At 38.7% G+C, this 21940-nt stretch overlaps 1 protein-coding gene across 1 annotated transcript in view; it reads left to right on the top strand.

Annotated features, from left to right (window-relative positions):
• The window catches only part of PLEKHH2 (pleckstrin homology, MyTH4 and FERM domain containing H2), a 132309-nt gene that overhangs the window by 43443 nt on the left and 66926 nt on the right, over nt 1-21940 (top strand). Inside the window, exons 4-11 of the mRNA XM_030921765.1 lie at nt 6371-6520; nt 8321-8404; nt 9032-9113; nt 11385-11570; nt 13827-14788; nt 18128-18203; nt 20450-20544; nt 21525-21669. Of these exons, the coding sequence (XP_030777625.1) occupies nt 6371-6520; nt 8321-8404; nt 9032-9113; nt 11385-11570; nt 13827-14788; nt 18128-18203; nt 20450-20544; nt 21525-21669 (1780 nt within the window). The remainder of the gene's footprint in view (nt 1-6370; nt 6521-8320; nt 8405-9031; nt 9114-11384; nt 11571-13826; nt 14789-18127; nt 18204-20449; nt 20545-21524; nt 21670-21940) is intronic.

The following is a 21940-nucleotide window of genomic DNA, read 5'->3' as shown; positions in this document are numbered from 1 at the left end:
TTATTATTATTATTATTATTGAGACTGAGTCTCACTCTGTCACCCAGGCTGGAGTGCAGTGGCGTGATCTTGGCTCACCGCAACCTCTGCCTCCTGGGTTCAAGCATTTCTCCTGCCTCTGCCTCTTGAGTAGCTGGGATTATAAGCACATGCCACAATGCCTGGCTAATTTTGTGTTTATAGTCTAGATGATGTTTCACCATGTTGTTCAGGCTGGTCTCAAACTCCAGGTAATCTGCCTGTCTTGGCCTCTCCAAGTGTTGGGATTACAGGCATGAGCCACCATGCCCAGCCTGAAGTCATTTTTGACTCTTAATAAATCCATGCTGCTCAGTCATTCTAATATCCATGACCTTGTAATGGATATTACATTGCAATGCTTTGCTATGTGAGGCCCAAACTTCATTATATGGAAAGCAAATTATTTAATGATCTTGATTTTCAACTTCTGCAAGAAAAATCCTACTTTGTAATCATGGAGTACTATGCCAAAATAATTGTGTTGTAAATGTGATTCGAATGATTAATTAATTTGCAGTAAACATGTAAAAATTGTAATCAACTTGCTGATTTCCTTGATAACATGTCAGTAAATTTTGACACATTCTTGAATTCAAGTTTTCTAAGAAGGTTTAAAAAAATATTTTATAAACATATGGCCTTCCCTTTCTTATGAGATCCCATCCAAGTAGTGTAGCATGACATGCAAAGACCTGTGTGTCCCTCTCCTTATTTGCAGGCTTATATCTGGCCATGTCCCCCATTCTCATATATATATGAGAATGTATATGTATATACATTTTTAAATGTGTATATATATACACACACATATATATATATATATATACACATTTAAAAATAATTTTAACTGTTATTTTAGACTCAGAGGGTACATGTGCAGGTTTGTTACATGGTTATATTGCGTGATGCTGAGGTTTGGGATATGGATGATTTCATCACCCAGGCAGTGAACATAGTCCCAATAGCCCATGTCCCCATCTCTTGCTCCCTGTCTCATAGTCCTCAGTGTCTGTTGTTCCAATCTTTATGCCCTTGTGTATTTAATGTTTAGCTCCCACTTATAAGTGAGAGCATGTGGTATTTGGTTTTCAGTTCCTGCGTTAATTCTCTTAGGATAATGACCTCCAATTGCATCCATGTTGCTACAAAGGACATGATCTCATTCTTTTTTATGGCAGTGTAATATTCCCTAATGTATATATACCACATTTTCTTTATCTAACCCACCATTGATGGGTACCTTGGTTGATTCCATGTCTTTGCTATTGTGAATTGCACTGTGATAAACATAGAAGTGCATGTGTCTTTTTTGGTAGAACAATTTATTTTCCTTTGACTATATACCCAGTAACTGGATTGCTGGGTCAAATGGTACTTCTGTTTCTTTGAGAAACCTCCAACTGCTTTTTATAGTGGCTGAGCTAATTTACATTCCCACCGACAGTGTATAAGTGTTCCCATTTCGCCACAGCATTGCCAGCATCTGTTATTTTTTAATTTTTTGATAATAGCCATTCTGACTGGTGTGAAATGGTATCTCATTATGGTTTTGAACTGCATTTCTCTGATGATTAGCAATGATGAGCATTTTTTCATATGTTTCTTGGCTGCTTGTATGTCTTCTTTGTTTTTATTTAAGTATTTTTTTCGAGACAGGGTCTATCTCTGTTGCCCAGGCTGGAGTGCAGTGGCATGATCATGGCTCACTTGCAGCCTTGACCTCCCAGGCTCAGTGATCCTCCTACTTCAGCCTTTTGAGTAGCTGGTACCACAGGCATGTGCCACTACACTCAACTAATATTTTAGAAATTTTTTGTAGAAATGCGTTCTCACTATGTTGCCCAGGCTGGTCTCAAACTCCTGGGCTCAAGCTGTCCTCCCTCCTCAGCCTCCCAAAGTGTTGGGACTATAAGCATGAGCCACCACACCCAGCCTGTGTCTTCTTTTGAGAAGTGTCTGTTCATGTCCTTTGCCCGTAGCTTCTGCACAGCAAAAGAAGCTATCAACAGAGTAAACATACAGCCTACAGAATGGGAGAAAATATTCACAAACTATGCATCCAACAATGGTCTAATATCTAGAATCTATAAGGAAGTTGTTATTGTTTGAATCTAAACAATCTAAACAAATCAACAAGTAAATTTTAAGTAACTGGAAAGTAGTCTGGGATTTAAAATACTCCAAACAATCTATTTTGTCATTCTGTTTGGAAACAATCAGGAATCTTTGTCATGCCATAGCAATTTATATATAGAAATAGAAACTTTCAACTCCCTCTCAAAAATACAGTCACATCTCGATTATGTATAGTGGACAGGAATAAGGTTAGAACTGGGAAGAAGGAAATAGTGATATGGATAATTACAATGGGAGTAATTATTTGCAGCTCCTGCTTTCTCCTATGGGAAATAGCACTGGAAGCTGTACTGGGATCCCCAACAGTACTCTTGGGTTCTGTGATTTGCTAGAATGACTCATGGGACCCAGAAAAGCTGTTTTGCTCACAGTCACCATTTATTACAGTGAAAAGATACAGATTAAAATCAACAAAGGAAAAGGGCACATAGAGTGGTGTCCTGGAGAAATCAGGTATGAGCTTCCAGTTGTCTTTCTGCTGTGGAGTTGCACAGGGATGCACTTAATCCTCCCATCAATGTGTGACAAAATGTATGAAATATTGCCAACAAATAAGCTTACTCAAGCCTTGGTGTCCAGGATTTTGATTAGAGGTCAGTCATGTAGGCCTGAAATATCCACTTGACTGTTCTTAGTCAGTCTCCAGCCCACCCAGAGGTCAAACTGATACATTTTGGCCCAGGACCCCAGGCGAACAAAAAAACAGGCATTCACCATAAGTCACACAATTAACATAAACCATGTGGTGTGACCCAAGATCTCAACTGTATTAATACAAAGGCAGCCTGAACAGTCAAGATATTCCAGGGCATCAGATGTTGTCTCCCAAGAGCCAGTGAAGGACCAGTCATTTCTTTGGAATGTGGAGGATCTGTGCACCCTAAGTCTACTGAGTTAACCCTTTGCTGAACAGGAATTTAGGGACTTTGGGATCAAGAATGTTTGGGGGAAGTAGGTGAGGAGTGCGCTGAAGTGGGTGGATACAACCAGAGGCTCTCCTAGAAGTAAAGAAGCAAAGTAGCCTAAAACCACAAAGCATTCCACACTGGAGGCTATCCGTGTGTACACATTTGTGAGAGTTTATTTAACAACCAATTTGAATTCACAGGTGTTTGTTATTGGCCAGTCTCTGAATAGGTAAAATTCTTAAATGGTTCTGGTTAAATGAATGGAAAAACAAGTGAGCTGTTTTCCATATGGTTGTGGTGAGATGTTTTAAAAGGCATCTTGGCTTTTCTGTGGACCTCTTAGCTTTTCTGTAGACCTCTTATTCATATTAATTACCAAGGAAGGCTGAATCCTGTCTACAGAACTTGGTCTTAATAGGACCAGTTGGTAAGTAGGTTGCTTGTAACTACTTTGTGGTCTCTCTCTCTAAGAGATTTTGCCCCTTTTGCCAATGTTTTTCTTGCCTAGGAAAGGTGTTTGTCTAAAAATACTGGTCGAATTGAAGAGCTTCAAGACGGCAAGGATGCATCCAAGGAGCTCTGTAGCATTCATTCATGTAATAACAGCTTCCAAATTGAATGTGTTATTCAGGATAAAAGAGTAGTTCCAAACCATAGTTTTCCAGGACGATAGACCTTTCCTAAGCAATAATAGGACTATTTTATGTGGCTACCCAATGTCTGTAGGGTGGCTTGCTTTAACTTAATAAAGGGACACTAGATGTAGGTCTGGTCGCATTTATTTTTATTCTTACTCAGTTACTTTTGTTTTTCTTGAGGTTTACTTCTATTAATCTGTGCCTAGAAGAGAACTACCATTCTGGACTTGAGTTCTGCTCTTCTCTCCCTGCTTCCTCAGCTACAGAATGCCGTATGTGCAACTGGCTATACCATCTTAAGATTACTGTCCAGCTCTCTGTCCTGCTCGGGCGGTTTTACGTGACATCATCTCTGATGCAGACCTTTGTCCTTGATACAGATCTTTGTCCTTCAGCTCATGCAGAAAGCCCACTATATTACTTAGAATCTAAGGTAGCTTAAATTATCATTTGGATAGTGGAATACATTTTTTTTTCTTCTTCTTCTTCTTTTTAATCTGCTTTTATTTTCCTAGTTTCCAGCCATGTGGTTGGTATTTAAATAGAACAGTTTTGGCATCCGAGTTGATTTACATTTATGCAGTGAACCCACAGATGAAACCTGGCATTCATGGTTAAAAAAAAGAAATCCAAACTAATCTTTATACCTTTCAGGAGAAAATCCTCATTAGTCAAATATTTTTTAGCTTTAAGTAAGGATTCCTTGTGACTTTTCAGAAGTGTTTTTAATAATTTCAGATTTTCATCTTAACTGTCATCTTTAATTTCTCAAATGCTTTCACATTATTTTTTTCTCTTTGCCTGTATAATCTGAAACATTGCTAAAATTATATTCTTACCTATTTGGAGTATATAGAATGAAAGTCTTAATATTGTATACAGTCCCCAATATTTTATTTTCCTTCATACTACCATTAACATCTCAAACATCTCTTACTTGGATCTCCTTGTGAAGTTTCTGCTGAGGCATCCAATCAACTCGACCATCTACAATCAAGGATCAAGTTTGTGAGTCACAGTGAGAACTAAAGGAGAGAAAAGTGAGAACTAAAAGGTGTTGATAGGAAAATCTAAACTTTACTATGAGTTAAATAGACTTATATAATCCATGTAGGTTGGCAAACACAATATGCAGATATGCCTTTCTGAGATTTTATATGCCTCGATGTGTTTCGCAGAAGATCCAAGCAGGGCCAGTCTATCTTAGATATTAAACTTGCAGCACCACTCAACCTCCAGCCACACACTTAGTCTCTTTTACCCTGTTCTATTTTTTTTCCCACTACCCTTATTGATGCAGGATTTTTTGCCTCTTAGCTCAGCTAGATCTGGGTTCTTATCTCATGACTAGGAAGAAGTAGTCGCACGGACACTCAAAGAATGAGCAAGGCAGGAAGTTTTATTAAGTGATGAAACAGTTTTTAGTGCAGAGGGGACAGGGGTGGGGGTGGTCCCCCTACCCGAAGCAGGAGAGTTCCCAATATGGCTGAGCCTGGGGCTTTTTATGGGCTCAGAATAGGGAGTGCGTGCTGACTGGCTTGTGACTATGCAAAAAAGGTTAAAGTAAAGACATTACTCAAAAGTGGGCATGATAGTGTAGAAAATCAATTAGGAAAGGGTAGGTATATGTAAAATAGGTGGAGGATGGGGATCAATTGAAAGAAAGTGCGCCAAACAGGAAGGCAGGTTCTCAATCTGGTTCAAGGATTTACCCGGGACTGTTTCCAGCTTGAAGGTTGGATATTTCACTGGGGATCTGCCCCATCTGCGTAGGCATTTGTCTGCCTCCTGCCTCTATCATTATCACCTGAGTAATGTAATGTACTGTTCTTTTTTTTTTTTTTTTTTAACATTTATTATATTTGTGATCTCTCTTACCCCACTAGAATGTAATTTCTCAGACTCCTGGACTCAAACTATCTGCCTGCCTCGGCCTCCCAAAGTGCTGGGATTACGGGTGTGAGCCACTGTGCCAGGCCTAGAATGTAATTTCTACGCAGGCAGAGATGTGGCGGTCTAGTTTATTCACTGATGCTTTCTCAGGGCCTGGAATAAGTTGGGCACTTGGCAGATTTTCACTGAATATTTGTTAAATGAATGAATCAAGAAGCCCTCAGTGAGTGCACTCTCCTACCTATATCTAGACTCTAATACATTTTTATTTTTTATGATTCCATCATTTGGGGCTTTAAGCTTCTTCCCCCACCCCCCTTTCCATAGTGTGTATGTTTCTTTTTCACCTAAGTTCAAGTTTTTTCCCATAATACATTATTATACCAGGCCATCCAGTCTGGGTCTCATCTCACCACTCATCTTTCTTAATTTATACTTTGTTGAAAATATGAAAAAATGAGGGCTGGAAACTTTCTGTTTCTATACTCATATAACACTTTGCTTATTGTCATTGCTCTAGGAAACATGTACATTACTTTATATGATAGCAATATTCTGAGAATTTCTTATGTTTGTATGTACCTCAAAGGTAACACCACTTGGTGAAATAGGCTTCAGACTTTATAATCATTAAACACATTAAACCTTGCTGTTTAGTATTTTCCTTTTTGAAGTCTTTTAGGAATCTACATAATATTAAGGTAAAATTCTAGGTTTAATACTATGATAACCTAAGTACACACACAATTTTAATATTTTATCCTTTGAATTTAGGTACAAGTTATGGAAGATAAATTAAAAGCAGCTAATATTCAAACGAGTGAATCAGAGACAAGATTATATAATAAGTGTCAAGATCTGGAGTCGCTAATACAGGAAAAAGATGACATCATTCAAAACTTGGAATTGCAACTTGAAGAGCAGGTTAGGAAGAATTTGATAAAGAGTTTTAAGTGTGTGCACTCATTTGTGCATAATCACAAAGATTAAAAAGAGAGAGCCTAAATTTCTAAATCTGGGGAGAAATCTTGCTTATTCGGTCAACCCATAGGATTGCATCACATTTATTGGTGAAAGGTGCAAGTAAAATGGCATTCCTTTAAGTTCAGAGTGATTCCAGGCAAGATCTAACACTTTTTGGATGTGAGAATGCTCCTTAATATTCAAACATTTGAGTTTATTTATTTATTTATTTGAGATAAAGTCTCGCTCTGTCAACCAAACTGGAATGCAGTGGCTCCATCTCAGTTCACTGCAACCTCCGCAACCCCCCGCAGCCAGGTTCAAGCGATTCTTGTGCCTCAGCCTCCCGAATAGCTGGGACTATGGGCATACACCACAACGCCCAACTAATTTATGTATTTTGTTTTTCAGTAGAGACAGGGTTTTGCCATGTTGTCCAGGCTGGTCTTGAACTCTTGACCTCAGGTGATCCGCCCACCTCAGCCTCCCAACCTGCTGGTATTATAGGCGCAAGCCACCATGCCCAGCCAAACGTTAGCATTTAAATGTAGTATTTAAGTTGGGAGCATTTGGTTATCAGCAGGTATGTCTGTAAATTGTTTGCAACCAATCTTTGCTTCAGACTGTTAGAATGTTGGAAATATTCATAGAACATTATATTTTAAATATTTATATTTGATGCCAATCCTTCTGCTTAGAAATATGTACACCGTTTTTGAGCCACTTTATTGGAATCAAGTAATCTAGTTTAAAAAATGTATTACTCACGCCTGTAATCCCAGCACTTTGGGACGCTGAGGTGGGCGGATCACAAAGTCAGGAGATCAAGACCATCCTGGCTAACACGGTGAAACCCCATCTCTACTAAAAATACAAAAAATCAACGGGGCGTGGTGGCGGGCGCCTGTAGTCCCAGCTACTTGGGAGACTGAGGCAGGAGAATGGCGTGAACCCAGGAGGCGGAGCTTGCAGTGAGCCGAGGTCAAGCCACTGCACTCCAGCCTGGGCGAGAGAGTGAGACATCGTCTCAAAAAAAAAATAATAATAATAATAATAATGTATTAGGAAAAAATTGCTTTGGGGTTATGTACTTAATGGTCACTTAACATCATTTAAATATGACCACTATGAAATCGTTTTGTTAAATGTGTTGTTTATTTTCAGCATTTTTTTTCCCATTTCTTGATAAAGACCAGTGTTTCTTTAGGTCAGTGGTTTTCAGCTTTCTACCACCCCTAGACCCTGCCTATTGTGATTTATTTGGTAGTCACATTCTCAGTAGTTTTGTGACCATAGCCAGATTTTAAGGCTGGTAAATGAGAGCTAGAATTTCACTATGTTTATTTTTCTTGGATCTTTGAAAGCTAGTATTTAAGGGGGAAAAAAAAGCCATGCCCCTAAGGAGAGCCTTATTCTCTTCTCCCCAAAGTGGTTGACCCCTGTGCTACTGCTCTAAATCCTAGACCATTTCCAGAAATGGCTTATTTTGTTGATAAATTCAGTGGATTGACTTCAGTGTATGATCTTTCAGAGAAAGAGAATAGCGGTTGCTAAAACTAGTAATACGTGCATATGGCTTTGTGGTTTATTTTTGTATCTACTGAATAATTTTTTCTTTCAAAAATTTATTTGGTAATTTGAAAGTAGATATAGTAATTTGGAAACAAGTTTTAAGTGGATTTGTCTTGTATATTTATGGTATAACATTTCCAGATCATTGCGTTTATGTTTGAACTAAACAAATTGCTATTGTTATTTCAGAAACAAATAAGAATACAAGAAGCTAAAATAATAGAAGAGAAAGCAGCTAAGATCAAAGAATGGGTAACAGTTAAATTAAATGAGGTATTTATTGCTATATGTTTTCCTTTTCTTTACCTTTTACTTCTTTTGAATTGATCCATCATCAGAATATATGATTACTCTGAGTAAAACAAAAAATTTTGATCGGTTGGTGATACTGTTGTCTTTTGATAAACTTGAGATATAGGTAGCTTTCATTTTAATATCCAGTGTATTTTAAAAATTCGACCTATTAATAGACTCATGATGATCAGTGTAAATAACTTTATTCTGATAAGTTAATTTTAGTTCTAATTAATTTCAAATAATAGGACATATATCTATAGCTCATAAAATTAATGTATTTGGTAGCTGAGAAGTGCACATTTTCATTTTTATGGCAGTTTAAAGCTGAAATCCTTTCCTTTAAAATAATTTTACAGTGGAAAAGGCATAAGGGGTGAAAACATTTAAAACTCTTAATTCTGAAAAATGTAAATATTGATACCATAATTATCTAGGTTGATAACCTATTCTGATAAATTAATCTGATATTTGTTTATCATTTCCTTCGTATTTTGCTTACACATGTAGAGAAACTAAATATTAACATTTTCTAATGTTATAATTTATTAGTACATTTTTATAATGTTGTCTCTATGTGAAAAGAATAACATTATGTTCTTTTAGCTGGAACTGGAGAATCAGAATCTTCGTTTGATCAACCAAAACCAAACTGAAGAGATAAGAACAATGCAGTCAAAACTACAAGGTACAAATACTTTACTAAGATAGCTTAGTTGGACTTATTTGACTGTATAGGCTTTTACTTTTTTTGATGTTTTAAAGATGCAATTATGGATATCATCCAAGAAGCTGTTGTCATAAAATGAAAGAGAATTTCTTTTTTTTCTTTTTTTGAGACGGGGTCTTGCTCTGTCGCCCAGGCTGGAGTGCAGTGGCCGGATCTCAGCTCACTGCAAGCTCCACCTCCCGGGTTTACGCCATTCTCCTGCCTCAGCCTCCCGAGTAGCTGGGATTACAGGCGCCCGCCACCTCGCCCGGCTAGTTTTTTTTTTGTATTTTTTAGTAGAGACGGGGTTTCACCGTGTTAGCCAGGATGGTCTCGATCTCCTGACCTCTGATCCGCCCGTCTCAGCCTCCCAAAGTGCTGGGATTACAGGCTTGAGCCACCGCGCCCGGCCGAAAGAGAATTTCTAAACAAACCAGAACTCCTGCACCCAAGCGAATGTTGGGCCTGAAAGTGGAAGGCAAAAAAGAGATGGAATTGATGATGTCTACCAAAGTGGTCACTACATAGATCAGAAAAACATGACCAAATACTAATTTCGCCTCTCTCTATTCTAAAAGGCCTTCCATCGGTACGCTTTTTAGAAACACACTTAAGTTCCAGAGAGTCCACCTTGCTAAAAGTACTGTATAGTGACATTAGCCTGGGAGGTCAGACATCATGGATGATGGGTACTAATCTCTAATGGTGAGGACATTTTGCTCCCTCTAAGTGATGTAGTGCTATATCTCCCTGTTTTCTTGAAAGAATACAGGGGACTTTACCACACAACATAGTGAGTTAGAGGTAGTCATATCAGAGAGACATGTACTCCAAAATTTCAGGAAGACTTGAATTTTGGCCTTAGAGAATAGACCTTTTAATGGGGATTAGGAGAGTCACAGATATCATACATTTGTAGCTGCATTGAAGACTCTGGAGGAAGCTTCTTGGCATCACACATGCCGAACACATTATTGAACCTGGCATTATTTGAGGGCAGCTCTGAGGCACTTCTGTGTGTTCTTAGATGCCTGAGCTGGTGGTTACTTGCATGCAAATGTCACAACTCAGTTCGTTCATGGATCACCAGTGTTCTAGTCCTTTCCCTATATGGATCTTCTAGATGAGGGTTTGAATCCAGTCAATTAGGAGAATCAATTGATAATCTGCTGATAAACTCAAGAATATCAGTGGTGAGATTGGTCTATTTTAAAAAACATGTATCTCCAAAATTATTTATAACTTTTGACTGGGTCACTGGGCCGGATGTAGTGGTTCACTCCTGTAATCCCAGCATTTTGGGAGGCCAAGGTGAGAGGACTGCTTGAGGCCAGGAGTTTGAGACCAGCCTGGGCAATATAGTGAGACCCCATTGCTACAAAAAAAATTTTTTTTAATTAGCTGGCCATGGTGGCACACACCTATACTCTCAGCTACGTGGGGGCTTGTTCGGGAGGTGAGGTGGGAAGATCGCTTGAGCCCGGGAGTTTGGGGCTGCAGTAAGCCATGATCATGTCACTGTATTCCAGCCTGAGCAAAAAAGAGAGATCCTGTCTCAAAAATAAATAAATAATAATAAAGTCCAAGAGATGAATTAAATTCGTGATTAGGTGCTGACCTAATCACTTCACTAGCTATCTAAATTCTTTACCCATCTCCTCTTTTATTTTTGTCTCCAAAGAAGTGATTAAAGCTCTTTATATTGTGGTTACCATAGACCAAACCTCCCCATCTGCTTTTTTCTCATGACTGAAAACTAAGATAAGCAGAAGTCATTACAGTTGTCATGGGATGGTTTGCCCCAAGGATGATCCAAGTTTCCTTTGGTTGGTTCGGCAACCAGGACCTCAGTTTCTTTTTCTTCACAATGGCATACTGTGCACATTTTACCAACGCTGAACTGGTATTTGTCAATACTTGACTCTGCAGGAAGCTAGAGCTCTCTAGTTATTTATAATCTGTTTGTGTTTTGTTGTTGCTTAGAACTAACTACTTTTAAAGGGATTAGATATTTTTGTTTCTCCAGTTAAAAATATTTTGAACATTCAAAATATATAAAACAGAATTTAAACATTGGAATGTGATACTTGTCATTGAAGGTTCCATGTTATTATACATCAATAAAGATGACCTTTAGGCTTTTTTCCTGGCAGAAAGAGTGATTTGTTCAAGTTTTTATATGCCTTGGTTCTATGTTTAACAAACTTCCATAAAAAATTCAAATCTTAATTTTGATTAATGACGTTGTAGAAGTTCAAGGAAAGAAGTCGTCCACTGTCTCTACACTAAAGCTTTCGGAAGGCCAGCGCCTGAGCAGTTTGACCTTTGGGTGTTTTTTGTCTCGAGCAAGGAGTCCTCCTCAAGTAGTAAAATCTGAGGAAATGAGCAAGATATCATCGAAAGAATCTGAGTTCACTGAAGGAAAAGATATGGAAGGTATTTATGGACTACAGGAATTGATTTTGGCATTTTTTAAAAAGGAAAAATCATTTGCTAAGATTAATCCCAATACAGCTTAATTTTCCTTTTTTTTCCCCCACAATTTGGTATTTTATCAGAATGTTTCTAAAGAGCAATACAGCGTTTAACTTTGTGTGTCTAATTATTTTGTGTTTTCTGAGAGCCTTTGCCAGTGACACATAGGAGAAACTGATTTTTCCTTCTTAATATTTTTTTCCTGCTGTAGGTAGAAGGGGAGTATTTAAAATTAAAAAGTTTACAGTCCCACCTACAAGATACTGTACTTGTTTTAGCTGAGTTTCAGATTAGAACTGTGAATTTCCTATTCATTAGTTATTTAAAATATAAAACATTACCTAATATTACACATGAAATTAAACATTGGTGTAGCAAACTTCTGAAGAAAAAACCCTAGAGGATAAATTAATGACTGCTTTGATTTTCCTTTAATCCTTCAAAGAGGAAAATGTTTTCCTAGATATTTAAACCCTGGTCCTGTATACAGATTTCTACTCTTCTTCTTTTAGTCTTGAAGCACTTCTATCAAAAAGAAGAAAAAATCTCTCTAAATTTTGCTTCGTTGCAGCTGTTGGCTTTGCCACCTCTAGCACAATCTCTTTTGTTGACTTTCCCCAGATATTTTAGAGAGACCTGAGTTTTCATCCTCTCTACTTTCAACTCCAAGTTCCTTCCCCCAGAAGAGAAAAAGCATAATAATACAAGTTGTCTCTATGCTTGGTTATGAAATTCTGAAAATGATACATTTTCCAATCAGAAGGCTCCTTTGTTCCTTGCTTTCATGCCATTACTTACTTTGCTCTTCTCTTCTCTCTCTCTCTTTTTTTTTTTTTTTTTAAAGACAGGATCTCACTCTGTCTCCCAGGCTGGAGTACAGTGGCATGATCACAGCTCACTGCAGCCTTGACCTCCCAGACTCAAGTGATCCTTCCACCTCAGCATCCCTAGTAGCCGGGACTACAGACACATGCCACCATGCCCAGTTAATTTTTGTATTTTTTGTAGAAACGGGGTTTCACCATATTGCCCAGGCTGGCCTTGAACTCCTGGCCTCAAGCAGTCTGCCAGCCCTGGCCTCCCAAAGTGCTGGATTTACAGGTGTGAGCCACTGCACCCAGCCTACTTGCACCTTTTTTCCCCCTTTTGAGAAGCCATTTTCATTTCCTTCCCTTTTTCTAACAGTCAAGTACAGCTGAGGTTGCCTGTACTGATGTTCTTGCTCATTTGCAAATTTAACAAACTGCCTAATACCAAATTTTAGAGTTTATTTGTTCAGCCTCTAGTTCCTTAATTATGAAGGTCCTGTCTATGTTTTTATGTTTTCAAAGTTTCTTTTCTACACTTCAGTCTAAAAGTTTAATTCCTTGTTTATGAAGCCAATGGTTCATTCTGTTAATTATGTTGTACATAAAAATAAGCCATATCTAAAGATATTTTTTAAAAGTATTATTCTTATTATAAAAACACATTTTGTAGTTATGATTAAACCAAAAGTAGAGCAAGGAAGGCTTTTCTGTGTTTAATTTTCTTCACGATTTTGCATATCTCAATGTATCAAAGTTCGGTGCAAGGTTTGTTTCTTAACCTATAGCTTTGTATTTATTATGCTTAAATTTACTTTATTATAATTTAAATATTTAGTTGAAAGGAGGTGTCATTTTCTTTGCTTCTAAAATAGAATTCATGCTGTTCATTATTTTGGTGATTGCTTTCTTTGATAGTCAAAGTTGCCCTGTTTCACATTTTGCTTCTTTTATTATCTCTCTTTAGACTCGTTAAGTTTTTTTTTCCCCAACATGTTTTTTTTGTAAAAACCAATTTGGAAACTATTATATTGACATGTTAGGGCTCTGAGTTTTATATAAAGCTTATAGTTTTCAAAAACTTGTGTTTAAAAAAGACAAGACTAACACAGGATAATGTAAATGATTTGTATGAAATTTTTGGTTTATTCCTTTAAAAAAAAAGTAGAGGCAGGGTCTTGCTCTGTCACCCAGGCTGAAGTGCAGTGGCTGATCATAGCTCACTGCAGCCTTCAGCTCCTGGGCTCAAGCAATCATCCTGCCTCAGCCTCAGTGGTATGTACCACAGGTACACACCACTGCACCCAGCTAATTTCTACAGTGTCAATTTCTACAGTGTAGCTACAAAAAGCTAAATGTACAGAAATATATTCTTAAAGGCAGCATGTTGATATGATGTATCCTTTTCTAGAAATGGAAATTCCAGAAAAGTCTATTGATAACCAAGTTCTAGAAAACAACAGAGGCCAGAGAACATTGCATCAAACCCCTTGTGGCTCAGAACAGAATCGGAAAACAGGAGCAAGCTTTGCCACAGATGGTGGCGTCTCCCAGAATTCTGGGGCTCCAGTGAGTGACTGGAGTTCTGATGAGGAAGATGGGAACAAAGGAAGATCCAAGTCCAGATGTACATCCACCCTCTCCAGTCACACATCTGAGGAAGGGGTCCAGTGTAGCAGGATGGGGAGTGAAATGTATCTGACAGCATCTGATGACAGCAGCTCTATATTTGAGGAAGAGACTTTTGGCATAAAGAGACCAGAACACAAGAAGCTATATTCTTGGCAGCAGGAGGCACAGTGGAAAGCTCTAAATAGTCCTCTCGGAAAGGGAAATTCTGAAGCGAGTAAAAAGGAGCAAGATAGTTCCTCAGATGAACTGAATAAAAAATTTCAATCTCAGAGACTTGATTATTCATCTTCATCGAGTGAGGCCAACACCCCAAGCCCTATTTTGACCCCAGCTTTAATGCCAAAGCATCCTAACTCACTCTCTGGAAAAGGAACACAATTAGTGCCTTCATCACACCTGCCATCCCCAAAGTTAAGGGTTCCTAATGTTTTCAGTATAAGTGTAGCACTAGCCAAAAGGCACTTAAGCCAGCCACAATTAAGCTCTGACAGGATGTTTGGTACAAATAGAAATGCTATAAGCATGATACGACCACTGAGACCTCAGGAAACTGATCTTGATCTAGTTGATGGTGACAGTGCAGAAGTTTTAGAGAATATGGACACGAGTTGTGATGATGGATTATTTTCCTATGACTCCTTGGACTCTCCAAATTCAGATGACCAGGAAAACTGTGACTCAGCAAAGAAGGCGGCGTGCAGCAAACCTCCAACTCCTCCCCTGCACCGTTTTCCTTCTTGGGTAATTATAGCGCCGCACGTAACACATACACAGTAGTCTTTTTCTCAACACTCATTTTTCTTTCTTTTTTTTTTTTGAGAAGGAGTCTCGCTCTGTTGCCCAAGCTGGAGTGCAGTGGCGCGATCTCAGCTCACTGCAACCTCCACCTCCCGGGTTCAAGTGATTCTCCTGCCTCAGCCTCCTGAGTAGCTGAGACTACAGGCATGTGCTACCACGCCTGGCTAATTTTTGTATTTTTAGTAAAGACAGGGTTTCGCCATGTTGGCCAGGCTGGTCTTGAACTCCTGACCTCAGATGTTTCTCCTGCCTCAGCCTCCCAAAGTGTCCACACTCATTTTCAGGTTTTACTTTGTCTTTTCTTGTTTCCTTTCAAATCCAGCTTTGTTCTGACATTTTCCAGTTTTTAGACTACAATTTCTTCTCTTCCCTCACTGAGTTCTGAATCAATTGAGAAACAAGATAATGACAAGACAGATGGGAGATCAAGATATTACCTTATTTACTGATAAAACTAATTTTAGAGAATTAGTGGGCAAATGAGCTTTCTAATACTGAACCAAAGATTCATCCATTCCCAGGAAGCCCTGGACCACCACAGGATTCTGCCAGTGAAGCCGTGTCCCTCTAAAACTTACCACCTTGAAAAACAGAACAGATGGTTGTTTTCTGCAGGCAGCTACTCCTCAAGAGAAAGGGGAGAGGAAGCTGCCAGGCTCTGCATGTCCAGTTTCTCCTTCTCAGCTTACCAATCACATTAAGCCACTCTTCCTCTTGGGGAGGGGAAAGTGAATAGGTAGAGAGGGATAAGCAGTGTTCAATTACTGGAGGTTCCTCTATGTGGAAGAAAACGTTGGGGGTAGGAAAGAAGGGATCCCCCTAACTGTGATATTTTGGGTGAATTCTAAACCAGGACACTTAACTCTTGTTAGTCATCAGTTTTTGAACTTAGTCATTTATTTGATTGGCTTTAAGATAAATTTGATTTTCTTTTTGAGCTTATATAGCTATTGGTTTCCAAAGCATCTTTCGACAGACCTAGAATAGATTAAATCTTCTTCCATTGAAACATTGACCATTAGTAGGATAATATTGCTAGACTAAAAAAAAAAAAATCCTGTATTTGAAATGATCTGTTTAATTTTAATTTTAATTTTTTTTTGAGGTGGAGTTTCACTCTTGTCTCACAGGCTGGAGTGCAATAGCACCATCTCAGCTCACTGCAACCTCTGCCTCCTGGGTTCAGGCAATTCTCCTGCCTTAGCCTCCCAAGTAGCTGGAACTACCGGTGTTTGCCACCACACCCAGCTGATTTTTTTGTATTTTTAGTAGAGATGGGGTTTCACCATGTTGGCCAGGCTGGTCTTGAACTCCTGACTCCAAGTGATCCACCCACCTCAGCCTCCCAAATAATGGGATTACAGGCGTGAGCCACTGCACCTGGCCTGAAATCATCTGTTTTATAGATTTAAGGTTTTCTTCACATACTGGCATAATTTAACCTTTGACCTCCAGAGAAACATCTGGGTTGCAAGACTTTTTTGGTTTTTGGAGTCATGTTCTTTTATTATTATATTTTTTATTTTGTGACTGATGCAGTTTTAAGCAAATTAGGGCAGACATGTTTTTCTAATATAAATTCAGACCTTAAGATATATGTGTTCTTATTTGCTTTCAAGAGGACATTTTATTTCAATATCCGCATGAAACCTGTAGTTTATTACTAAATTTCGGATAGCACAGGAAAGGGGAAGTTAATGGCATGTGAATCTCTGGAATTCCAATTATGTTATACTTTAGGCAGCGAGAAATTGAAATCTTGCCTATCTTATGATGTTGAGATTTTCAGAGATTTAGATTAGGCTTTTAAGTTCGTTTTATTTGGCAACCCATTCTACTACCTTTTTTTTTTTTTTTTTTCCACTCTGTCTTCTCTTACTCTTCTGAAACTATTCAGTCCTGAAAAAGTAGTATTGCTTTTCAAAAGCCTTCCAGCAGACTGGCCAAGTCTGAGATTTTATTTCTGTGTTTGTTAGGTATTTTCAGGTTTCAAGGAAAAGAGATGTATTCTAGTTACCTCAATAAATATAAGTTTATTTTAAGAATTTCTAAGAGTTTATTTTAAGGCATAGCCTATCCTTATTGAACTAGAATACCATGCAAATTACAATAGTCACTCTACAGGGACAACTTGTGATGAGTCAGCAGTACCTCTGCCAGAAACAAGTGACATCCATTGCCCCTGCTCCCAGTGACTCGGCTTGTCCTTGCAGGCCTCCAGTCCCCTTTCTTGAATTCTGCTACTAACTACTTTCCCCCACTCTCCTAGGGCTTCAGACTGCCTCCCGTCTCCTGCTTGCTGCCTTATTGTTATATGTCTTTCTGTTGCTGTCTGTGTGTGTGTGTATCTCACACTCAAAGAAACTGCATCTGATTCATTCAGCCAGACACTTTTCAATCTAAAATATCCCTGATAGTCAGAGATTTCATGCCAGTTACCTCTTAGGCCACTGGCTGTGCTGAAGAGGATCACCTTAGTTGCCCACTATTTCCTGGATGGTCAACTGTGTCCGAGTTAGACCCATTACAAAATTCAGGACATGTTGCTGTATGCATTAGGAACCGCCTATGGTCCCTTTTCTCAAGGGGGCAGGGCTAATAACCTGTCCAGTACCTGTTTCAGAGATTTCTCAGAAGAGAAGAGAAAACAAAATTCTACTTTTGGAACAAGATAATATAAATTCCATTGCAATTCTCATATTCATTTCTTGTTTGACTTTAGGTATTGCTTCTACTTGAGTGAAACGTACATTGATATAGGAAGGCAATAGCATTTAATGCTACTCTGTGTATGACTTCTGACTTCACGCTTTTCCTTTCTTTGTTTAACCATTGCCAGAACAGTAGAATATTAAAAGTGGTGTTTATGTGTAATCAATTATTGCGAGTGGTTTCTAGCTTAATGTTATAGCCCTTCATTGTTTTTCTCCCCACTGCCAACCATATTCTAGAATGCTAAGGATATTAAAGGTGGTGTTTATGTGTAGTCAGTGATTGTGAAAAAGCTTTCTCTTACTTTTTCTCACATCTTCAAAAGAATTTATAAAACAAAAATGTGGGAAAAAGATAAATAATGGAATAATTAACAGATGGGGAAAAATCTCTGCAGTACTATTCACAATGGCATATTTTAGTTGGCACCGATGATGGTTTTATAATAATGCTGTACTCTAGTGAATCTTAAATGAAGAACAAATGAAAAACGTGTATTGAACGTAATCTTTTTTTTTTTTTTTTTTTTTTGGTTTAAATACCCTGTTCAAACTCTCTCTTTTACACTAGGAAAGCAGAATTTATGCTGTAGCCAAATCAGGTATTCGAATGTCTGAGGCCTTCAATATGGAGAATGTTAATAAAAGTAAGTGCTTTCACATGCTGCCACCTGGATGAATCTTGAGGACTTTGTGCTAAGGGATAGTATAATACAAATACATGGTACAGTCACAAAAAGAGAAATACTGTATGATCCCACCTAAAGGAGGTATTTAAAGGGTCAAATTCTTAGAAACAGAAAGTAAGATGGTGGTTACCAGGGGCAGGGTGTGCATGGAGAAACGAATTTATTGTTTACTGGGTATAGCGTTTCAGATTTGCAAAATGAAAAAGTTCTATAGGTCTGTTTTACAACAGTGTGAATACACTTAACATTACTGAACTGTACACTTCAAAATGATTAAGATGGGCCAGGCATGGTGGCTCACGCATGTAATCCTAGCACTTTGGGAGGCCGAGGCAGGCAGATCATGAGATCAGGAGATCAAGACCATCTTGGCTAACACGGTGAAACCCCATCTCTACTAAAAATACTAAAAAATTAGCCAGGCATGGTGGCGGGCGCCTATAGTCCCAGCTACTTGGGAGACTGAGGCAGGAGAATGGCATGAACCCGGGAGGTGGAGCTTGCAGTGGGCAGAGATAGTGCCACTGCACTCCAGCCTGGGCGACAAAGCAAGACTCTGTCTCAAAAAAAAAAGATTAAGATGGTTAATTTTATGTTCTGTGTTTTTACCACAATAAGAAAAGTTTAGAAAAGTGATTTGTATTGCTATTTCATTTGCTAAGAACTTCCTAAATGTCTAAATTCATTGGAGTAAAAAGTTGTGTAAACTTTCAAAAAATGATTTGTAGGGTTGCTGATTTGTCTTTTAAAATTGAAATTTGTCTTAGTGTAGGGACTCAAATACCCTCAACTCTGATGTGTATTCTTTTACCTGAGAGAGACTAAATCAGAGAAACTGTGGCATTTCAGCTGCTTAAAATGGTAAAAATATAGCCTTCTATGTCCTTTTTTTGCCAGCATTTAAAACACATTTCCCCTTTCTTTATTTCTTCCAAAAAAATCTTATTGAAACAATGCATGCTCATTATAAAAAATAAAACCAATCAACAAGAACTGTCTGGAATAAAAAGAAATTTTCCTGTGGTTATTTTTACTACCTCCTCCCTATCCCACCACTAATTCATATGTTAGAGGTAACTGTTGATATTCAGTTCCTGTTCAGCTATCTGCAGTTCTTTCCATTCAAGAAATTGTATCTTTTTTTTTTTTTTTGAGGCAGCGTTTTACTCTGTCACCCAGGTGGGAGTGGAGTGGTGTGATCATAGCTCACTACAGCCTCGAACTCCTGGGCTCAAGAGATCCTCCTGCCTCAACCTCCTGGTTAGTTAGGATGACAGGTGCATGCCACCACACCTTGATACTTTTTAAGATTTTTTGTGGAGATGGGGGTCTCACTGTGTTGCCCAGACTGGTCTCAAACTCCTGGCCTTAAGCAATCCTCCTGCCTCAGCCTCTCATGGTAGGATTACAGGTGTGAGCCACTACACTCAGCTAGGAAATTATATTCCAATATTTCAGCATCAGATTTACCTGACAAAGGCTTAAGAACAGTGGTTTTGGTTTTTGTTTTTGTTCAAGTCTCGCTCTGTCGCCCGGGCTGGAGTGCAGTGGCATGATCTCGGCTCACTGCAACCTCCCCTTCCTGGGTTCAAGCAATTCTTGTGCCTCAGCCTCCCAAGTAACTGAAATTACAGGTGTATGCCACCATGTTCGGCTAATTTTTATTTTTAGTAGAAACAGGGTTTTGCCATGTTGCCCAGTTTGGCCTCAAACTCCTGGGCTCAAGCGATCCACCGCCTTGGCCTCCCAAAGTCCTGGGATTACAGGTGTGAGCCACCATGCCCCACCAGAACAGTGGTTTTGATACCATGCTGGTAATAGGGTTATGAATAGTCAGAGAATATCTTCCTATGTACTGCTCACTAAATTGGTTGGTAAGCAGTTGCCTATACTTAGTTCTGCCCAGCCTGAGCAAAGCATGCATGGAGATTCCAACGAAATAAAAGCTATGGTTCTTGCTCTCAAAGAGCTTACAGTCTAGTTGGGGAACTAGCACACATGAGGAAATAATGAACCATGTAAAAAAGTGTATAAATAAACCTGTAAATGCCATTATCTATAAAGTAGACTATACAGTTAGTAATCATGTATTAATCCAATTTCTCTTTAAATGGAAATTATACTAATTTGTATTCATAAGAAAAAGACCAATGTGCTAATTAGAAGATTTTTTTAAAATGTTGTTTCCTGTTTTTCTGTTTCAGATTCTGCTGCAGCCCTTTCCTATACCACATCAGGACTTTATACATCTCTGATATACAAGAACATGACCACCCCAGTGTATACAACTTTGAAGGGGGTAACTCATTATTGTTATTGTTAAAACATGTGCTTCTCTTCATGCTGGATCAAGGAAATTGTTAATCCAAGCTCCAGATTCCATTCTTAACATTTTACACAGGCTCTCCCTTTATAGAGAGTTTTACAAGTTCACATTAACATATCATAAAAAAGAAGCAATGGAAAGGTCTGGAGAAGACACTTATCAGAATATTAGAGGTCTGAGCCAGTTTTTACTGTGTCCCATGTGATTGATTCCCCCACCTTCCCATGGATTGTTTAAAGGAGACATTATTAATAATGTAAATGAAAACTCCTAATTTAGGCAGATCTTTGTATCAGTGCCAGAGTACCCCTTCCTTGCTTGAAGTATTGATTAAAAGAAGGATTGTCAGGTATTGACAACCTTATGTTTTCAGAAATCTTTTATAATTGCTAATTAGAATTCAGGGTTTAACAACATGAGTTTGATAACAGCAAAATACATTCCCGAATTCCTTTTAAAAATCATAATGCTAGCCGGGCGCGGTGGCTCATGCCTGTAATTCCAGCACTTTGGGAAGCCGAGGCGGGCGCATCACGAGGTCAGGAGTTTGAGACCAGCCTGGCCAACATGGCGAAACCCCATCTCTACTAAAAATATAAAAATTAGCCAGGCATGGTGGCAGGCATCTGTAATCCCAGCTACTCAGGAGGCTGAGGCAAGAGAATCGCTTGAACCTGGGACGTGGAGGTTGCAGTGAACCAAGGTCGTGCCATTGCACTCCAGCCTGGGCAACAAGAGCAAGATTCCGTCTAAAAAAAAAAAAAAAAAATCATATCCTATGACTTCTTCCTGTAAAACTTTCTGTTATCTAAAAAGAGTGATAACCTTAGAGATTGATACAGGGAGGTTGTTCTGCTTTTCTTTAGGAGGTGACCCTAATAACTAGCAGCCTTTTCTTGGATGAGTGGTAACATTAGGGATGAATACAGGGAGGTTGTTCCTCTTTTCTTTAGAAGGCGACCCAAATAAGTAGCAGCCCTTTCCTGGATGACTCATCTGGGTCAGAGGAAGAAGACAGCTCCAGATCCAGCTCCCGGACGTCAGAGTCAGACTCACGCAGTAGGAGTGGGCCAGGCAGCCCCAGAGCCATGAAACGAGGTGAGGGAAAATCACAGGCATATGAGGCAACTCCAGATCGTTCTGAATATTAATTAGGAATTTTATCTCCATAACAGGATATTTTTTAAATTAAAGAACTTGCTTCAGACCCTAGTGAAAAGAACTTTAGCCTATGACTGATATGTTTATAGTCCTAATTCTCTTCTTAATTCTCTGTGATTTCAAATAAATATATAGTCTTTTGTGGTTTTTTTTTAGCCTTTTATCGTCTGTGAGAGGGAGATCACTTTATTGTTGGAATAAAGTGAGA

This window comes from Rhinopithecus roxellana, chromosome 17 (genome assembly GCF_007565055.1).
Source record: "Rhinopithecus roxellana isolate Shanxi Qingling chromosome 17, ASM756505v1, whole genome shotgun sequence".
In the NCBI taxonomy this organism is placed as follows: Eukaryota; Metazoa; Chordata; class Mammalia; order Primates; family Cercopithecidae; genus Rhinopithecus; species Rhinopithecus roxellana.
Note: the sequence above shows the minus strand (reverse complement) of the source record. Positions and strands in the feature narration are given on the sequence as shown.